This window comes from Lissotriton vulgaris, chromosome 2_1 (genome assembly GCF_964263255.1).
Source record: "Lissotriton vulgaris chromosome 2_1, aLisVul1.2, whole genome shotgun sequence".
In the NCBI taxonomy this organism is placed as follows: domain Eukaryota; kingdom Metazoa; phylum Chordata; class Amphibia; order Caudata; family Salamandridae; genus Lissotriton; species Lissotriton vulgaris.
Genome location: NC_141687.1, coordinates 868,677,927 through 868,697,650, shown reverse-complemented (window position 1 = coordinate 868,697,650; position 19,724 = coordinate 868,677,927). Strand labels below are relative to the sequence as shown.

Genomic DNA, 19,724 nt, shown 5'->3' with positions numbered 1-19,724 from the left:
TATTTTTCGAATATGATGGAAAATACCAGGTTGCGCAAGGGCTTCATGGCCTTGCCTAAGCTGTTCTTGCAGTATTTGATGTTTTTTGCTTTCACTAGCCGGTTGTCCAGATATGGGTACACGGCTATCCCCTTTTATGTGAGGAGTGCTACCACAGATAGACATTTTGTAGATACTGTAGGTGCTGATTTTAGTGTGAATGGTAAAACTCTGAATTAGTAGTGTTTGTCCACCACAAATCTTAGGAACTTTGTGTGATCTGTTCACTGCTCAGTACAGGTAGAAGTCAGATCTGTGGTTGCCATGTGTCTCTTTTCTTATAAATGGGAGAAGTTTTGCAAGGTTGCAATTTTGAACTTTCATGTTTTGATTGATCGGTTTAGTAACCTTACATCCAGTTTTGGTCTTTGTGTATGGTCTGGCTTTGGCAATAAGTGTAAACCCTCTGGTTTCTTTCCCTTAGTAGTATAAGCTCTATAGCTCCCTTGCTTAACAAGTGCTTTGTTTCCTATTGCAAGTGGTGGTGTTCCTCAGTCTATAATTTTTTCTTTAGTGGTATACTGGGAGGAGTGAACATCAATTCTATGCAATAACCAGGTCTTATATTTAGCATCTTTGTATCCATTTGTCAGAGGTAATCTTTTCCCATTCCTCTTGGAACACTGCGATCCTTCCGCCTACTGATAACTTGTGGAGGATGCCTGCTATTGAGCCACTTGCTTGTGTGGTACTCTCTCGTCCCGTAAATGCAGTATTGATGTTGAGTAGTATTGCTATAGCGGTGTTGCAGCAGTACTTGGGTTATCTGAAAACTACATGTGCAGTATTTGGTTGCATGCTTCCCCCTTGCGGGCCCATTTTTTTTGCTATGCCACCTTGGAGTGTCAGTTTACATTAAAAGCCCCCACCCATGGTCTTGGCAGTCTCATTATCCTTCATGAACTGTAGCGCACTGTAACTATTCCTCCAAAGAGCCAGTTTGCCATGGAGGGCAAGTTTGTAACTCATTAGAATACAGTAATTCCTAGACAAACCACAAAGTAAAGTGTGGTAGTGGTGTGTAGTTGCCTACTGGCAGTGTCTGCTGCGTCTTGCAGGCTGAGCAAGGGTTGGTAAGAACAATAGTTACTTACCTGTAATCTGTGGTTCTCCAGTATTGGTGTCTTTCATAGATTCACATGCCTGAATCATTCCCCATTGTTGGAGTGGGAGTCCCACTGTAGTATATAAAAAACCAATACTATGCAATAATATCCTTAGAAATACTTGGTAATAACCAACCAGGAAGTAAAGTAGCCCAAGCTAAAAGAGTAAAACTTCCACACTCATGACTATCCTAGTCATTTTGTATAGTCCAAACTGCAGCCAATCAGGTGACAGCACACACCAGTACGTTCTCCCCAGAGGCTCAGGCTCTCAGATTTTCTCGCACAGGAGTGAAGCTAAAAACTTCCCTAGCCTAAGAGCCTCTGAGGGGAGGTACATAGCAAGTATATACATTCACATAATACAATGCCAACATTCATATATGAATGATAAAACTTGCAATCACCTGAGAATGCACTCAATATTAGGCATGGAATAAGCGTCTGGAAGCAGTACAGAGGAGGGAAACGGAGGCTCACCTTATCTGAAAAGATTGCGTAGAACCGCTTGACCCACTGAAGTATCAGTCTTGCTGGCCGCATCCAAACAATGCCTGGTGAAAGTATGTCTGCTGGACCAAGTCGCTGCTCTGTAGATTTGCTGTAGGGAAACTCCAGCTAAAGAGCAGTCTAAGAAGAAGCAGCACTTGTAGAGTGAGCTCTTGGAGTTGTCTGTAAAGGTCTTCCCGCTTGTATATGGCAAAAATCAATAGCTGCAGAAATCCATCTAGCTATGTTTTGTTTAGACACCGCTTGTCCTTGCCGTATCTTTCCATAGGCAACAAACAGTTGATGGGATTTGCGAATGGCGGAGGTCCTTTGCAAATAGAATTTTAAACATCTTCTGATGTCAAGGGTATGCAATGCCCTCTCTGCAGGGGATTGCGGATTAGGAAAAAACTTAAAGATGACTGGTTCTTTCAGGTGAAAATCCGATGGCACTTTAGGCATAAACCTTGGGTTTGTACGTAGCACCACAAAATTGGATGTGAATTGACGATGAAAGCTTGAACATCACTGACTCTTCTAGATGAAGTCAATGCCAGCAAAAGAGAAACCTTCCATGTTAGGAATTTGAAATCCATCCTGTGAATTGGCTCAAATGGGTGGCGCATGAGCTGCGCTAACACTATATTAAGATGCCATGATGGAGGTGGACGGCGTACAGGAGGAAACATTCTGAATAGTCCCTTAAAGAACTGCTGTATTATTCTTGCAGAATAAAAAGAGGTGGCCCCATTCTGCCGGTACCTTGAAAAGGCTGCCAGAAAGACCTTCAAAGTTGCATGAGATAAACATTGAATAGGACTCACCCGTCGAGAGGATGAGAGAGCGAGTAGGAGGGAAACTTTCCAAGTTAGAAATTTCGAATCCGTGAAATGGAAACTTTGAGAAGCTGGGCCGATACAACATTGAGGCGCCAAGTAGGCGGGGAACGCCCAATGAGCGGGCACATCGGAAGAGGCCCTTAAAGAACTTGCAAATGATCTGGAGGAATAGAGAGACGTGAATCCGTGCAGCCAGTACTTTTCAAGACGAAATGAGAAACGGGCTGACTTTGCCAGAAGGAGAAAGACAAGTAGGATTTGCTCTAGTGTAGCGTGCACGGAATTGATGCTGACAGACTCGCACCAGATACCAAAGCGTTTACATTTTAGTTTATATGTCTTAGTAGTGGAGGGGGTCTTGCGTGCGCAAGAAACCTCCCTTAAGTCTGAGAAAATGCACAAGTGAGCAAATTCAGAGTGCTCAGGTTGAAGCCACAAGCTTGAGGTCGGAGGAATGCAGATGGTGTATCATTCCGTACTTCACTGTCAGACGGTGCGGCAGAGGGTGAAGCATGATAGGTTCGCAGCAAGGTAGCAGGAGGAGACCCATTAACCACAGTCAGTGAGGCCATCTGAGCACAATGAGTGGGATGTGACATGGTTAGAACCTCATTTTCTGCAGGAGACAAGGCACAAACGTAATCGACGACGGGGAATGATACAAGCAATGGGAATCTATGAAAGTTCCAATACTGGAGTAAAGGCATTTGCGGTTGAGAGGGGTCGCAAACAGATCCAGGTTTGGTTCGCCCCCCAGGCATAAGATGTGGTCCATGGTCTGTTGGTGGAGATCCCACCCGTGGTTGTCCTAGGCGGATTCGCTGAGGGAGTCCGTCATGACGTTCGAGACCCTTGGAACATGTATTGCAGAAATATTAACGCAATGGTGAATGGCCTATTTGCAAAAGTGTTGTGCTTGTTTGGGCGACAGTGATCGCGTACCTCCTTGCTTGTTGAGATAGTGTATAGTGATAGTATTGTCTGTACACGCTAACACTAATTCCTCTCGCACTAGGAAGTGGAAGGCTTTCAGAGCCAGGAAACTGGATAACAACTCCAAGCGGTTAGAGTGGGACGCGCGTTGGAGAGGCGTCCATCTGCCTTTTATGGAAAAAACCCTGAAGGTGCGCTCTCTAACCTTCCAGAGGCATCGGTGGTAAGGGTGAGCGTTGGAGCGTCCGAGGAGGGAGCGGCCTGCTGAGACACTGGGAGCATGGGCCCACCAGCCCAGCAGTGTCCTCATTCGAAAGGTAACTAAGATGTCGTTGAATGAGCCAGATAGCTGTCACCATTGCTTGCCTAGCTCCTCTAGCATTTTTGTCATGTGTAATCTGCAGTTGGGAACCAACGGGATGCAGGTGGAGGCCGTGGCCAGGAATGACTGAGGACCTGTGAGACAAACACCTTTGCTTCGTTTGTATTGATTGATGCTCTGATAAATGTTCATATCGGAGCTAGGACTAGTTGGGACTGGTCATGATTTATTGAAAACCAGGTTTTGAAACAGTGACTGACAAGTCTGGGTGTGCTGGACTGCTTGTTGATAAGAGCAAGCCCTTATTATACAGTTGTCTAAGTAATGATAAATTTGTATGCCTTGCAGACGTAGACAGGCTGCCACTGGTGCCAGGATCTACGTAAAGACACGTGGAGAGGACCGAAGTCCAAAAGGTAGGACCTTGAATAAAAAAAATGTTTTGTACCTATTGTAAAGCTTAGCCACTTCCTGTGCTTTGGAAGGAGTGGCATATGAAAATAGACATCCTGGAGGTCGAGTGTAGTTATAAAGTCGTTCTATCATAAGAACTTTAAGACCTTCTTGAGGTACAACATTTGAAAAGTTTGCACAAAGATCTAAAATCAGACGCTACTTTCCTGACTTGCTTGTTGATGAGGAACGGAGAGTAAACCCTAACTCGGTTGTTGGAGATTTGAAACCACTTAGACGGTCCCTGTTTGTATCAATATAGACACTTGTGCAAAGGACTCGCGTAGATGAGGAGGTAGATGTCCCCACTGGAGGCGTAGCAAACAAATTCTAGAGTATGCCCTTTCGACACAACTATTAAAACCCCCAACAGACAAATGGAATCTTTGACCAAATGGAATAAAAAAAGAAATTCCACATTCAGCCTTTTTAGGATGGATTAAGGGTGGGTTCTAAGGAAAGTCGTTTTCTAGAAGATTTACCTCCTGTATACAATTTAGAGTGGAATAATGCGGTTGGTTCTGATTGTAGGAGCGATACTGGGTGGAACTCCTTGGGAAAGAGGATGTGGAGCTGCATCCTCGGGCACCACGAAAGGGTTGCTTTCTATACTGGAGAGAACCGAAAGCACGGGTAGTGTCTGCAGTGTCTGCTCAACAGGTTGTCCAAAGAGGGATTACCCATAAAAGGTACGTCCATTATTTTAGTCTGAACCTCTGGGCGAAAAACAGAGCGTTCTGCGAACCTTGTCTTTGAAATACTGCCGCTGCTGCGAGCGGTCTAAAACTTTTAGCTGGAATGTACACTGCACGGTCTATTGTTTCTGATGCAATTCTCCCTTTTTTCTGCAGAAACTTTGAAGTGTCAGCCGAGGATGATTCAGGAATAAGGGCTACCTGCGCCAACATGCCAGACTACCTCTGGCAGTGGTACCTGCCCAAAATGGCTAAAGTGTTCCCTGCTGAAACTGTGGTTGCAGCCATTGTGGAGAACTTTTTCCTCCAATAAAACGAGGCATCGACCTTCCCGGTGCATACCCATTTTCTACGAGATTGAGAACCCAAAGATCTGATGTAACTGATTTCCAATCCCGTAGAAAATGAGTAAGCCGACCCCCTACCGGACTCGCATGATCCGGAATGGTGGATCTAGGGCTGCTTTGCTGTTGTAGGTGGTGTGAGAAGTTGGCCTGATATATGATGCTCACTAGTTCTAGTGATCACCTTGTATCAGTCCAAACAACCCTTATGGTGATTGGTTTAAATCAACCTTATAGACCAGCTATCCTAATGGTAGCATGGACAAAGCAGTCTTAGGCTAAACTCTTTTGGCATGTGAAGCCAGCTGTTTTACCACATATAACCCCTTGAATACCAAATGAAAGGACACCACACAGGTTGTTATGAAAATAAATAATATATTTAATACAAACACAACACCTCTGAGCCCCTTATGAGATCAGAGGGCTAAGCACATGACAAGACTCTTAAGAAAAATACGATAAGTTGCACAAATCACAATGGTGCCCTAGGGGCATGACAAACCCTATACTAAGTAAATGGTATAAGGAAATCGATGGAGGAAATGAGGATGTCCAGAGGCTGTAGGATCGCTGGGACTACCCTACCCTAACCTAACCTTAGGTAAGGAGCAGGAGGCCCACGGGACGCGTGTGCAGAGTGTGAACTCACATGCGAGATGCGGTACAAAGTCAATGGACACTACAAGTTACGAAAAGGTAAGTAAAAGACAGTTCCGACTGGTTGAGACTAAAACTACAGGATACCTGGACACTAGGAGAGTCAATCTACCTTTGAGCACCGAAATGCTCTCGTTACCTCACCCACGGGCTGCGGGTGCATAGGTGTGAAAGTGTGTCGGGTTACCCCGTCGAAGTCTAGGGAGCCTTGAAGAAAGATGCAGCAGGAGACCAGGAGGAAGATGTCCGGAGCGATCCAAGGGTGGATCGAGGAAGATGGAGACCTGAAAGCAGAGGGGACAGTGTTCACAGTCACTAGCCAGTGACCGGAGTGGAACCAGGAAGGAACCAGATGCTGTTGTCGCGATCAGGTGAAGAGTGGATGCTGGTCTCTGCAGCCACGTGGACCAGGAGGTGTCTTCGACGACCAGGATGGAGGCACGAGCTGTCCCGCGCAGACTCTCGCTGTCGGCGGTGTTGGATCCGGAATCGGAGTCAACAGACCATGGCAAAGGCAACCCACGCGGGGAGTGGAGATGGCGTCTGGTGCAGACCAGAAGGGTCCGGGGTGCTTCTCTTTTGGAAGAAAGCAAGGACCAGTCTGGAGCAACCAGACCAGCGATGTAGATTTCTTGGATTGTCGTCTAGGAGGCCACTAGCCAGCCAGCGACCAGAAACGCATTGAGCAGCAATCAAGCAAAAGGGCCCCACGCAGATCTCGTGGATGCTGGAGGGCTGACCTGTGCAGGAGCTGCTCGGGGCTTCGGCTTCTCGATCCCCAAAGCAGTTTCTCGAGGATGCCTCTGAAGTCGTGCTGGAAGCGAGGTGCAGTTTCTCCAAGATGGCCGGTCCTGCGTGTTTCGTCGAACCCAGGGATCTCAGCTGTGCTGCAGATGTAGGTAGAGGTCGAAGAGATCTGGAAGTCCGGGTATCGTCGGGCTCTGAAGTCTGGTTCCACCGGGGAGGACGACAAAGTGAACCACTAGGACACTTAATGGTGCCTGCTTGTGCAGGGTGGTCACTCCTTGGCCACAAGGGAGATTTCTTCAGTCTTCTGTGCAGCAGAACGTCGAAGTCCAGAGTCTCTTCTTTGTAGATTCAAATCAGGATTAATCTAATTTGGAATGGGACCAGCTCCAACCTTTATTCTCCTAAAGGGGGCTGTAATGTGACTAGGTCCCTCCTATGAGTGGGACCAGGAAGGGGGGTGGTTACACCCCCTATCCTTTGTCCGGTTTCGTGCCAGAGCTGGGGTTGGAGTGCCCCAGCAACTTGTTTGAACCGGGGTATGCACAGGGAAACCTTGTGTGCCCCTGGCATGTCTCATTCCTTTCAGCCTGTCCTACCTCAATACACAAAATCCTGTCTGGGGTGGTGCTAGCACCTCCCAAGGCAGGAAGCCCTTTGTCCAGGCCTCCCTCGCTGGAAGGACTCCCAGCAGCAGGAGGTCAGACTCGTGTCTGTGGTGGCAGCATCCATTTTGTGATGCTGAGGCTCGAGTTAACTTTAACCGGGGTTCTCAGTTACATACATGTCGTGTCCCTCTAAAAGGGTGGAATGCTACCCCCGTCGCCAGAACTGGCGAGGAGGTAGTATTCCAATTCGTATGACACCTTACTCGGCATATTTTGATAATGCTATGCCAAAGTTAGCAATAACCGCGAGGATTATAATGCACTTAAGAGTATATGGTATAGCGTTATCATGGAAACAGCTAAAGGACATGGTTCCGAAAGCTGCAGACAGCATATCAGCAAGGCAACTAAAGGAGCGAACTTCCAAATAAATACCTTGAGGAAACTTAATCCCTTCCTCCCAGCCAAAGACTTCCGAAATGCAGTACAAGCACTAATCATACCCCGCATAGACTACAGCAGCATCGCCCTCTGCGGCCTCACCTTAACTACAACTGCACCGCTAAGAGCCTCACTAAACGCGGCAGCAAGGCTCATCACTGGATCTAAAAAGCACTCGCATATTTCCCGACTTCAAATCCTTGAACTGGCTGCCTTTTGAAGCCAGAATACATCTGAAAATTGCCTGCATGACGCACAAAGCTATACACCTGAACTCACCCGGCTACCTCACTCAGAAGCTGACAATCTCTGGCGGCTCCAGAACCACCAGAAGTGCAAACAATCTTCTACTGAAGCCTTGAAGATTTCAGAAGGAAAGAACCTACAAACGCTCCTTCTCAGGAATGGCGCCTAGGATCTGGAACTCACTCCCTCCCTCCGGAAACCAGGCTCATCCCCTCCACTTCTCTTTTTAAGAAGGAAGTTAAAGCTATCCTCATGGCTAAATATACTTGAACTACTACTTTTGATCTTTAAGACTCTGCGTCTATCTGTACTACTTATCTGTACTACTTGTTTGATCCCTTTGCAATGTGTTTTACTTGTATTATCGACCCTACCCTATCGTTCATGCTCCCTCTTATTTGTACTACTCTCATTGCTGACCCACCTTCCTAACTTTGCTCCATCATGTACCACCCTTCCTCCTACCTCCTACCTATGTAAAGCGCTCTGTTATCTGCAAAGATCTTGTTCGCGCTATATAAAACTTTCAAAATAAATGCTAGAGCACCATCTCACACAATTCCAAGCACTCTGCCTCCAGGATTGATAAGGCCTGCCATAGGTGTGACTTATAGGAGTATATGTGTCCATTTTAGGGTTAGATATAGGTATACTATATCTAAAGCAAAGAGTGATTACACCACCTTGCCCCAGCTGTGTTACCAGCCAGTTGTGTCTGTTTAGATGGCCAGCCAGGGGTGGCACAATACATGCTGCAGCCCCTGGTAGGCCTTTGGTGCACTTATGCCCTGGGTACCTATGGTACACCTTACAAGAGTGACCCAATACCAATTGGTAAATGCACCTAAAGTACATGGATGTCAATTTAGAGAGAGAATAGCTAGGCTGTGGGTCAGATTAGCAGGCCCACAGCCAGGGAAAGTCGTAAACCAGTGAAGCAAAAAGCAAAATTCTGGGGTGACCATAGGATTGCAGACCCTACTCTCCTACAGGTGGGGGGTGGGTATTAAAGGAGGAAGTAGAGGAGGCGGCGGCCCGACGTCCACGGGTACGACCCCTTTGTCTACTCTGTATGAATATCCCCCTTGCGTCAGCAACGTTCGGAAAATTCTTTGGAGCATGCCGGCGTGGACGTAGTCATAGGAGCACTGCATCGCGCGCCACTCAGTCTGACGTCACCGACCCCATAATAGGCCTACGTCAGTGTGATGACATCAGTTCCGCCCTTTTTTCCATGCCTTCGAAACACCCGGACGGACCAATGACAGTAGATATATACAAATACATTGTACACAGTACATACTTTTCAAAATTATACACAGTGTGTAGCAAAGGTAAGAAAACCCATTTCAAACATACATAAATATACAAAAATGTACATAAACATAGGTAAAGCAGAGTGAACAATGGGGAGGCGGGTGGGTCAGTGAGGAATCCATAGGCAGATTCTGTATCTACCAAAAAAAGCGTTACTGAAGGTAAGTAACTTGTTCTTCTGATAGATGCATCTGCCAGTGGATTCCTCACCTTGTGAATAAAGTCCCACAGCAGTCCCCACTCCCGGAGGAGGGTGTCCACCCTGCTATACCAAGAAATCTTGGAGGACAGAGCGCGCAAAGTGGCCGTCCCTCCTCACTTCGGTATCCAAACAGTAATGCTTCGTGAAAGTGTGGAGGGAGGCCCAAGTCGCGCCTCTGAAAATGTCCTCAACAGGTACACCTCTAGACAATGCAGAAGTAGCAGACCTCTCCCTGGTAGAATGAGCTCTTATACCCTCAGGAGGGTCCTTACCCGCCAGAGAGTAGCAGATCTTGATGCACAGAATTATCCACCTGGAAAATGTGCGCTTGTGCACCGCTCTACCCTTCCGGCAGGCAGCAAAACCAACAAACAGCTGGTCATCCACTCGAATGTCTCTTGTTCTATCAAGATAAAAGGACACCGCCCTTTTAGGGTCCAGACGGTGCAGTCTCTCTTACTTCTTGGAAGGGTGAGGGGAGGATAGAAGGTGGGAAGGGTAATGGACTGTCCTAGATGGAAGGGAGTTACCACCTTAGGCAGAAAAGCAGCCCTGGTCCTAAGAACCATTCGATCAGCATGAATGGTCAGGAAAGGGGGCTTGGAACTAAGAGCTTGAAGCTCACTCACCCTCCTTGCCGAGGTGATCGCAACTAGGAAGTCAGTCTTAAAAGACAATAGCCTCACGGGACACTTGTGTAAGGGTTCGAAGGGAGAACCCATCAAGAATGTTAAGACAAGATTTAAGTCCCATTGAGGCCCGATAAATGGAGAAGGAGGGAACTTATTAGTGAGGCCCTTCAGAAACCTCAAAACCACTGGAGATTTAAAAAGACGGCTGATCCGGCAAACGGAGAAATGCCGACAACGCTGACAGGTAACCTTTGACTGTGGCAACAGCAAATCCTTTCTGCGCCAAAGAAAGAGCAAAAAAATATCGGCCAAATGAGCCCTCAAAGGGTCAATAGCCTTCTACCTACACCAAACAAATTTAGACCACCTATACGAATAGATGGACTTGGTGGAGTTACTCCTGGCCGAAAGAATGACATCCACCACATCGTGAGGGAGAGAAAAGGAATTCAGGTTGCCCCGTTCAATCTCCAGGCATGAAGGTGTAATGTCTGGAGAAGGGGGTGTAGAACCTGCCCCTCCATCAGAGAGGATATCTACCCTGGAAGGGAGACTGAGCGGCGGGTGAGAGGAGAGGTGGAGTAGGTCCGTGTACCACACCCTTCTTGGCCAATCCGGGGCGACCAATAGGACTTGGGCCCGGTCCTGGCAAATCTTCCTCTGAACCAGAGTAATCAAGGGCATGGGAGGAAACGCGTAAAGGAGTTGACTTCCCCAACTCAACTGAAACGCGTCCCCCAAAGCTCCTTGCATCTGATACTGGAGATTGCAGAATGACAGGCAGTGAGCATTCTCGCGAGTGGCGAACAGGTCCACCCGAGGAGTCCCCCACATCTGAAAGATGTCGTGAACAACCTCCGGATGGAGCCTCCACTCGTGGTCGGCAGAGAACTGCCAACTGAGAAGGTCTGCACCTACGTTCAGAACTCCGGGTGATTGACATCAGACAAATCTGGTGGTCCTGAACCCAGGACCAGAGACCTAGAGCCTCTCTTCAGAGACACTGCGACCCTACTCCTCCCTGCTTGTTGACATACCACATCGCGGTCGTGTTGTCCGTCAGGACTTGAACCGACGACCGCGAAGGGAAGGGAGGAAGGCTTGAGCGCCAGACGTATCGCCGGCAACTCTAGAAGGTTGATGTAAAGCAACCTTTCCTCTGGAGACCAAAGACCTTTGACCTCCAGATCCCCCAGATGAGCACCCCACCCTAGAGTGGATGCATCCGTTATCACTGTGCCACCGAAGGAGGTAGTTGAAAAGGCTTTCCTTGTGACAGATTGCCTTCCACGCTCCACCAAGACCGATCCGCTGCAGTTTCTCTGGAGATCCTCACTGACTCAGAGATCTCCGTTGTGCTGATACCACTGCCTGCGAAGGCACCACTGGAGTGCCCTCATGTGCCAGCGTGCACGGTTGATCAACAGAATGCAAAAAGCCATCAGACCGAGCAGACGAAAGACCTTCAGGACTGGAACAACCGCTCCATTATAGAATAAAGGAATCATTTCTTGTATGTTGTGAATCTTTTGAGGAGGAGTGACTGCACGGCATACAGTAGTGTCCAGTAACGCACCTATGAACAGGTTGTGCTGGGAAGGCACCAGGTGAGACTTGGGTACATTTATCGAAAAACCCAACCTGTGCAACAACAGAGTTGTCTCCTGCTGATAATGGAGCACCTTCTCTGGCGACTCCGCTTTGATCAGCCAGTCGTCCAGATACAGGAATACAGGTATCCCCGACCTCCTGAGATTTGCTGCCACCACTGCCATCACCTTGGGGAAAACTCGAGGCGCAGTAGTAAGTCCAAAAGGAAGGACCGCAAACTGGTAGTGTTGCGACCCCACCGTAAAACGGAGATACTTCCTGTGCGACTTCAGGATGGGGATGTGGAAATAAGCATCCTGGAAGTCGATCGACACCATCCAGTCTTCTTCCAACAGCGCTTGAAGAACCTGCACAAGAGTGAGCAACTTGAACTTTTCCTGTTTCAGATACAAATGCAAGATCCTGAGATCCAGGATTGGTCGAAGTCTGCCATCCTTTTTGGGGATCAGGAAATACCGGGAGTAGCACCCCTGACCCCTCTCCTGCTCCGGAACCACCTCTATCGCACCCTTTCTGAACAGTGCCAGGACTTCTTCCTGCAGGAGAAGCAGGTGGTCCGCTGAACAAAAACCTTGGCAAGGAGGGTAATTGGGAGGGAGCTCCTGAAAAGGAAGTGAATACCCATTTTCTACGAGATGGAGAACCCAAACATCTGATGTAACCGATTCCCAATCCCGTAGAAAATGAGTAAGTCGACCCCCTACCGGACCCGCATGATCCGGAATGGTGGATCTAGGGTTGCTTTGCTGTTGTAGGTGGGGGGTGGGTATTAGAGGAAGTACAGGAGGATGAAGAGGCCTGACGTTCACGGGTACGACCCCTTTGTCTACCTCTGTATGACTTATACAAAGGGTTCTGTTGTTGTTGCTGGCCTTGTTTATAGGGACGAAAAGTGGACCTCCCAAAGCCCCTGTACTTCTGGGATTGGCATTTAGCCATTCTTACCCAATGCTCTTTAATCCCTCTCAAGTCATTTAATCTATTTCAAGGTAGATACTGCTTTCAAAGTTTTGCATTCAGTGGGTTCTTTTGTCTTGATAAAGTGTTGCTCTTTTTGCCTCCAGCACAATAACTAATATTTTTTTGCTCCTACGCCATTGTGGATTTACTTTGTGTCTGGTCTCTGCTTGAGTCTTGTGTCTTTTCTGGATGGACCTAGACAGCCTCCTGGAATTCCTGTTCCAACTGTGAATCCGTTGGGTCAGTGAGTCCTCTCATCTCCTATTCTTTTTGTGCGTCATGGTGAATGTGCCAACGTTTTTATACCTTGCCCTGATTCTATAAGAACTCCATGCAGACTGAGCAGTCCTCTGGACTGTAGGCCTTTGGGAGACGGATTGCACAGCTTGTGCTAGTCTTTCTGTGTATACTAGTGCTGGGACTGTTAAAGTCTAAAAGGGGTATGGGCCAAGCCCCTTACTCATTCTCCGGCTCAAGTGATCTTGCACCACATTCTTGCATCTTCAATGTTTTTATGAAATATTCAGTCATTTCTCCTAGCAAACAATTTGCGACGTTATCCCGGCACCGGTCTTTGCATTGAAGCTTATTTTTCGCCTCAGCTTTTTTCCTCCTCAACTCTGGGCCTCACTTGCTTCCCCCAAGAGTGGGAAAAAAATCTGTAGATGGCAAGTAAATAGATGGGTTTTCCGGGGTGTATGTCTCCTCACAGCATGCAAATCCAGAAGAGATTCATGCTGCACAACAAGCGTTCAGGACTCAACCATATGACTTGTAATGTATACTACAGCCATCTACCTGCACCGACAGCACACAGATCAATCCACAATTCTGATACCAAACCCCTGAGGCTTGCAGTTTGCTGAATCACTGCCAAAACTTAAATTGCCATTTCAAACTTCACAAGGGCAAAATAAATAATCAGATGGAAAAATTGGCCACCTATGCAATTCGAAACTGGTTCACAGATGCAAAATAGGCATCCCCTTTGATTGGTCATAAAAATAAGCTTTGTAATACTCTGACTGGGACTAAATCTAAAATCAAATCCTTTCTATAGCACTTTTTCCCCCCTTAACTAGGTTCCCAAATAGTTCAAAGCACATCGTTCAAGCTCCTTCACTCTTGCAAACACGCTTACCAAAACTCCCCCTAAACAAATTGTGATGGATACACTTTAAAGGTAATTTGTATGAGGCAACATGTACTTCACAATTAGATCCGAGTAGAGCTACCAACTCCCGCCCCCCCCCCACACCACCCCCAAAATCAGAAAGCATCAGTTGCAAACATTTTATTATTAAAAAAATGCCACAATTCACAAAATTACAGATGGGAGGAAATGCCATCTCAGTTCAATCCAGCTAGCTTTGGAAAAAACTCTTGCTTCACATCAAAATGGCTCTCCAGCGTTCAACCCATGCTTCAGGCTGTTTCCGTCCTCCCCACCCTTCTGTGCCTACCCCAGGGATGGATGTTAGAGGAGGTCCAACTTTTATTAATGCATACTCCTTCCCATGTCAGGCCCATGACTGGTACATCAACTGCTTTGCCAAATTCCTCCTTGCTTTTAAATTGAAATAGACCGCAAAATCTATTGTCTTCAATAAGATGCCAACAGTAAACAATAGATTACCTGCACCTAGATAAGAGTCATCAAGATGGTCCTCAGGATGCAGTGGAAAACAACTTCTAATGGCCTTCCAGAACTTGCCTGTTCGGGGCATACATTTGACTGTTTTGTACTCTTAATGGCATACATGTTAAAGTCTGCATGGTAGACAAGATTACACATTCCCAGGGAATGCCACAGGTTCTCTTTCACTAAGAAAGATTAGCAGCCAAATTAGGCTACCCGACGGCATGTCCACCAGATGCAAAGATTAATGGCAAGAGAATGTACGCCAGATTAGACTGTATAACTAATTGAATGAACTGGGGAACATGCACCCCTTGACCAGTTATCACGCTGCCCCCAAAACCAGTGAATTAGGTATATGCAAAGTGGTTTTGTACCTTGTTGTCAGTCTTAAGAGGAGTTGTTCGCTTAATGAAGGACTTCACAATGTTGCTTTTCGAAGAGCTACAGCCTGAACCCGGGGTACTCATAAGCATCTGGTTTTTCTGTACAGTGTGCAAAAAGGTTCTCAAGTGAGCCGGAGGGGGGCGCACCACCTGTGAGGGTAAGGAAAAACTGTAGTTTGAAACCTAATATTCACGGAATTAGACAAGCTATTTAGAATGAGGAGCTTCTCACTACCTACTTTGTTATTGGGACATGGTGGAGATGGAGTCTTCTTCCTTGGTGGAGAATGGCCCACATCATCTAAATGCTGCCCATCCAGGCCTTCATCATACAGAGAATCTACTGCTCTCTTATAACTCTTCCTCCTGCAAACAAATAAGTACACAGTTGGTAACTTACTTGAAAATAAAAGCAAACTGTCTGTAAACTACTTTATTACCAGCACTAGTGCTCGAATCTGGAAGAAATTTGCAAAAAACACTACAGGTGGGTTACTCATCTGCTGCAAACCTGGATTAAAGACTGCCGAACCGTAAGTAGGTCCAGCCTCCACCAGAAGCACTACTCCTCCAAAGTAATTTTCGCACAATTAAAATAAGCCCTCATGCATTTGTATCACTAAACAAATATTCACCACATAAAGAACTATGGTGCCAAATAAATAGGAGGAAAGCTTGCCATTCCCAAAAAAGTGAAGAGGCTTCATTATGGGCACACTCACTGTGTGCTCTAGAGACTGTACCCTGTCTGCAGCCCTTCTAAAAATTCCTCAAATTGCATAGACCAACAGGCCTCATAGTCTGACACTGTCTAGGCCAACAGCGATCTAAAATGTTCTCAAATCCCAGTGTAAAATGAAAAACTTTAACATGATAAAGGGAACATTTTCAGAAATTTTTGAAAAGTACCAATATGGCGACTTGCCAGACTTCCACTGTGTGTTCACTAGCTGTTTTAGCTCCAATCGTATAGGGATAACCACAAAAGGTTATATAATTAGAGCAAAATAAACAGTCATGCATTAAAGACTTGAAGGATAGAAATCCTATCTGCAAATTCCACCAACCCCCATGGCGATCATAAAATAGTGCTACCGATAATCCCACATGATTTAAAAAACCTCACCCATGGTGGAGCACAACTTATATAAGAAAGAACCAATGCAGAAGAAACTAGACGGACTTTTATTTCTGGGGACCAATACACATACAGTAAGTTTACAATCAACAGCCAGTTACATACTGTGAGAAGAAAGGGTATTTAGGGGAAACAGTGAAAGTAGAGGCTCAAGCACACATGCTTCTCAAACATCTTCCATCTGATGGACTCACTAAGAAGCATGTGGTGAAGAACAAGCTGAACAGTTGCAGATAACATACCCTAAAAGACGATAGCTCAAGTTCAATATACTCTACCACCAAATCCCTGCCCATTTAGAAGTATCTAATTTGCCCAATCAAATTTGTTTTACAATCTGCTAAAAACACTCCTGCCTTGCACTGGTAGTACTTACCGAGCACTCTGGGCGTCTTGAGGCTCCAGTCTTGTGTCTGGGGCATTCTCTGAACAGGAAGACAGACATGTAAGTTTAGCACTGATTAAACATTGTCATTATTCACTGCCGCACAGACCTGTGCATATTATACAGATTCCTACAACACAGACAGATTTGAGGTCGCTAAAAGCATCTGCATGCTGAAAACTGAGGAAAGTGGCAGCTGCATCATCTCGCAAATGCTGCCCTGTCAAGACAGAATGTCAAATTGTCAGGCAGACTCAGCCATGCATACATGCAAATAACTTTAAAGAAAGTAGACAAACAGTTTCGCCACATCGCCCAGAAGCAATCTGCCACGCACCGATCACTTGGCATCCTACACACATCCCTAACTGAAGACAGACTTAAGTTATTAAAAAAGTTTAGCTACAAGCCAGGTCTATACACCACAACACTCAAAAAGCTAAACATATCCTGCCATATATGGAATGTGAAAAATACCCATGAGTTCTAACTGGCTACTTTATGTAAAATCCTAAATCCATACAATACTGGCGGTACATTTCCCAAACAGAAAAGCTGAAACATTGGAATCAATGGTATACATTAAAATTTACCACACCGAAAAACAACAACTTTATCGCATTGCACTCAAATTTGACAGCATGGGGGCGTGGCCAAGAAGCAAATGGAGTGAGACGTGTCTAGCTGGGTCGCCACTCCGTGTCCCGTTAAAGCAGTTGATCCAGATTACCAGGTAAGCTGCCTGGTGCTATAAGACTAGCGTGGTGGGGCAAGGACCAGAGGTGTCCCTAATGCTGGAGAGGAAGCGCCGCTGTACTGAGGGGCCCTGATTTCTGAGACTCTGAAACTATGGGTCCTGCAGCCGCCATCTTGAACAGAGAGCTCCGACACGGCACTCTTGGATTGGAGCCTGTCGCTTCGGAGGCGGCGCAGTGGAAGAGGTGGTACCTTCTGAGTCTCTCCGTGAGTTGAACTGCGACCTGCAATCTCCTGGGGCCTCAGACGCAGTGCACTAAGCGGAGGACACTGCCGCGGCGGGCGGGCAAGAGAAATACAAACTCCTGCAGCTGTAGGGCAGTGAGTGTTGGTGTGCCCCAGTGGCGGTTTCTCACCAAGGGCGTCGGGACTCCGCCCCCGTTACTTTGACCTTTACATTGAAAAAAAAGAGTGCTCACTGCTCAAATTGCAATTAATTTTAAATAAATACCCGTGTTTTTAGGTCTTCTCTTTCAATATAATATAATCATTACATTGAACACAGACAGGGCACTGTCTGCCCCACTCACCGTATTACCCGTGCCGTGACAGTGGGAGTAGTGAAGTCTGGATGTCACGTAAGGTGACTGACTCTCCTTGCAGTGTTTGCCAGCTGAGAAGGAGTAGTTTCTTTTCTGTAACTCCAGTTCTGTAGTAGGGGTATCTCTGTGTATAGTCATAATCTAGTGAATAGTCCCGCCCATGTGCGTGGACCCCGGAGCAATCAAAAATAATCTCAAAGTGTCGAAAAAATGCAGAACTGCACAGACACGTACGAGAGAATTTAAAGACATATAATGCAGCCTATAAACAGGCTACACTGTCCAGTACTTCAGCTAGAAATTCCACCAAAAAATCCACAAAACAGCAAAGCCTGTCCAGATTTCCCTTGCCTTCAGCAAAAACCCCTCTGGAATGATAGAGAGGAAGACATGGACAGACAAGCCCCATAGGCTGCCATTATGTGGCTCAGAACAGGATACTGTGCCTTTAAGAGCACTTTCCAGAACTTCACAGTATCCCAGAATGCCCTGCAGGTCCCTCTTACTTTCAGTTCTTTTTGAAGGCGTTAACACGCCGGACCTGTAGCATTCCTTACATGAATATCTTTCTCCACAAGGGAGGAGGGCGGGCGCTTATGACTATAACAGAGACACCCCTACTACAGAACTGAAGTTACAGAAAAGAAACTACTCCTTCTGTAGTAGGGGATCTCTGTGTATAGTCATAATCTAGTGAATAGAATGGCAAGCCCATCCCCACAACAAAGCTGCGGTGGAGAAAAGAAACCAACACCACTATTGTGCGAACAAATTCCGCAGCAAAGCCTGTCCAACCTGAGCATCCGCCCTGGCATCAGTGTCCAGACAGTAATGCTTAGCAAAGGTATGAACCGACTCTCAAGTGGCGGCCTTGCAAATTTCTGCAATCTGCACATTACGGAGCAAGGCTGTCGTGGCAGCTTTGCCCCTGGTGGAATGAGCCTTAGGCTTACCTCCTAAGGTCTTATTAGCTTTCTGGTAACACAGTTGTATGCAGGACACAATCCACCTAGAGATGGACTGCTTAGAAGTCGCAAGACCCGTCCTGACCGATCCATAATTGATAAACAATTGGTCTGACCTACGAATACCTTTGGTCTTATCCTGATAAAATGTCAACACCCTCCTAACATCCAGGGAATGTAAAGACCTTTCTGCTGGAGATGAAGGGTTCTGAAAAAACTAAGGCAAAGTTATAGTCTGGTTGACATGAAAGTCAGAAATAACCATGGGAAGAAATTTAGGGTGAGTACGCATAACAACCTTAGCAGCATGAAATACAGTATAAGGTTAATTACAACACAACGCCTGAATTTCACTCACCCTGCGGGCCGATGTAATGGCCACGAGGAACGCCGCCTTCCAGGACAGGTGCTGCAACGAAGCCTTATGAATGGGTTCAAAAGGCTCCTTTATCAAACTGGACAGCACCACATTCAATTCCCATGAAGGCGAGGGAAGCCTGACAGGAGGGAACACTTTCTTCAAGCCTTCCAAAAAGTCCTTGATCACAGGGATCTGGAAGAAGGAAGTCTGTGAAGGGCTTTTCCTGTAGGCAGTCAATGCAGAGAGATGACCCTTAATGGAATGAACATTAAGGCCAGACCGCGCCAAATGCAGAAGGTAAGGAAGGATGACATCTTCCTTGCACGTCGTTGGGTCAAAGTTCTTGGACACACACCAGATACAAAACCTCTTCCACTTGTAAGCATAAGAAGTCCGAGTGGAAGGTCGCTTAGCCTCCTTCAGTATGTCCATGCAATCCTCAGGCAGATTCAAATGGCCATATTGCACTATCTCAGGAGCCATGCCGCCAAACTCAAGGACGGGAGGTTGGGGTGCAACATCTGCCCCCCGAACTTCGTGAGAAGGTCCGGCCTGCACGGCAGCCGTATGTGCGGAAGGAGAGACCGGTGGAGAAGGTCCGTGAACCACCACTGCCTGGGCCATTCCGGGGCAATCAGGATCATCCGTGCCCTGGACCGGGACAGCTTGATGAGCACCGCTGGAATCAGGGGAATGGGCGGAAAAGCGTAAACAAAGCTGTTCAACCAGTTGATCCAGAGTGCATTCCCCAGCGTCCCTTGCTGGTAGTACCTGGAGGCGAAGTCTCAGCATTTGCTGTTTTCGGCGGTGGCGAACAGATCTACGTCTGGGGTCCCCCACCTTTCGTAGACTTCTCCTAGTACTTTGTCGTTTATGACCCATTTGTGGTTTCCCTGAATCAGTCTGCT

The 19,724-nt window shown here is 46.8% G+C and overlaps 1 protein-coding gene across 4 annotated transcripts in view; it reads right to left on the bottom strand.

The window, feature by feature from the left end:
- Positions 1-19,724, bottom strand: part of INCENP (inner centromere protein) — a 212,983-nt gene that overhangs the window by 129,770 nt on the left and 63,489 nt on the right. For all 4 annotated transcript variants that reach the window (XM_086956376.1, XM_086956374.1, XM_086956375.1 and 1 more), the window contains exons 8-10: positions 16,184-16,232; positions 14,909-15,035; positions 14,661-14,819 (exon numbers count right to left, since the gene is read on the bottom strand). In XM_086956376.1, the coding sequence (XP_086812502.1) occupies positions 14,661-14,819; positions 14,909-15,035; positions 16,184-16,232 (335 nt within the window). The remainder of the gene's footprint in view (positions 1-14,660; positions 14,820-14,908; positions 15,036-16,183; positions 16,233-19,724) is intronic.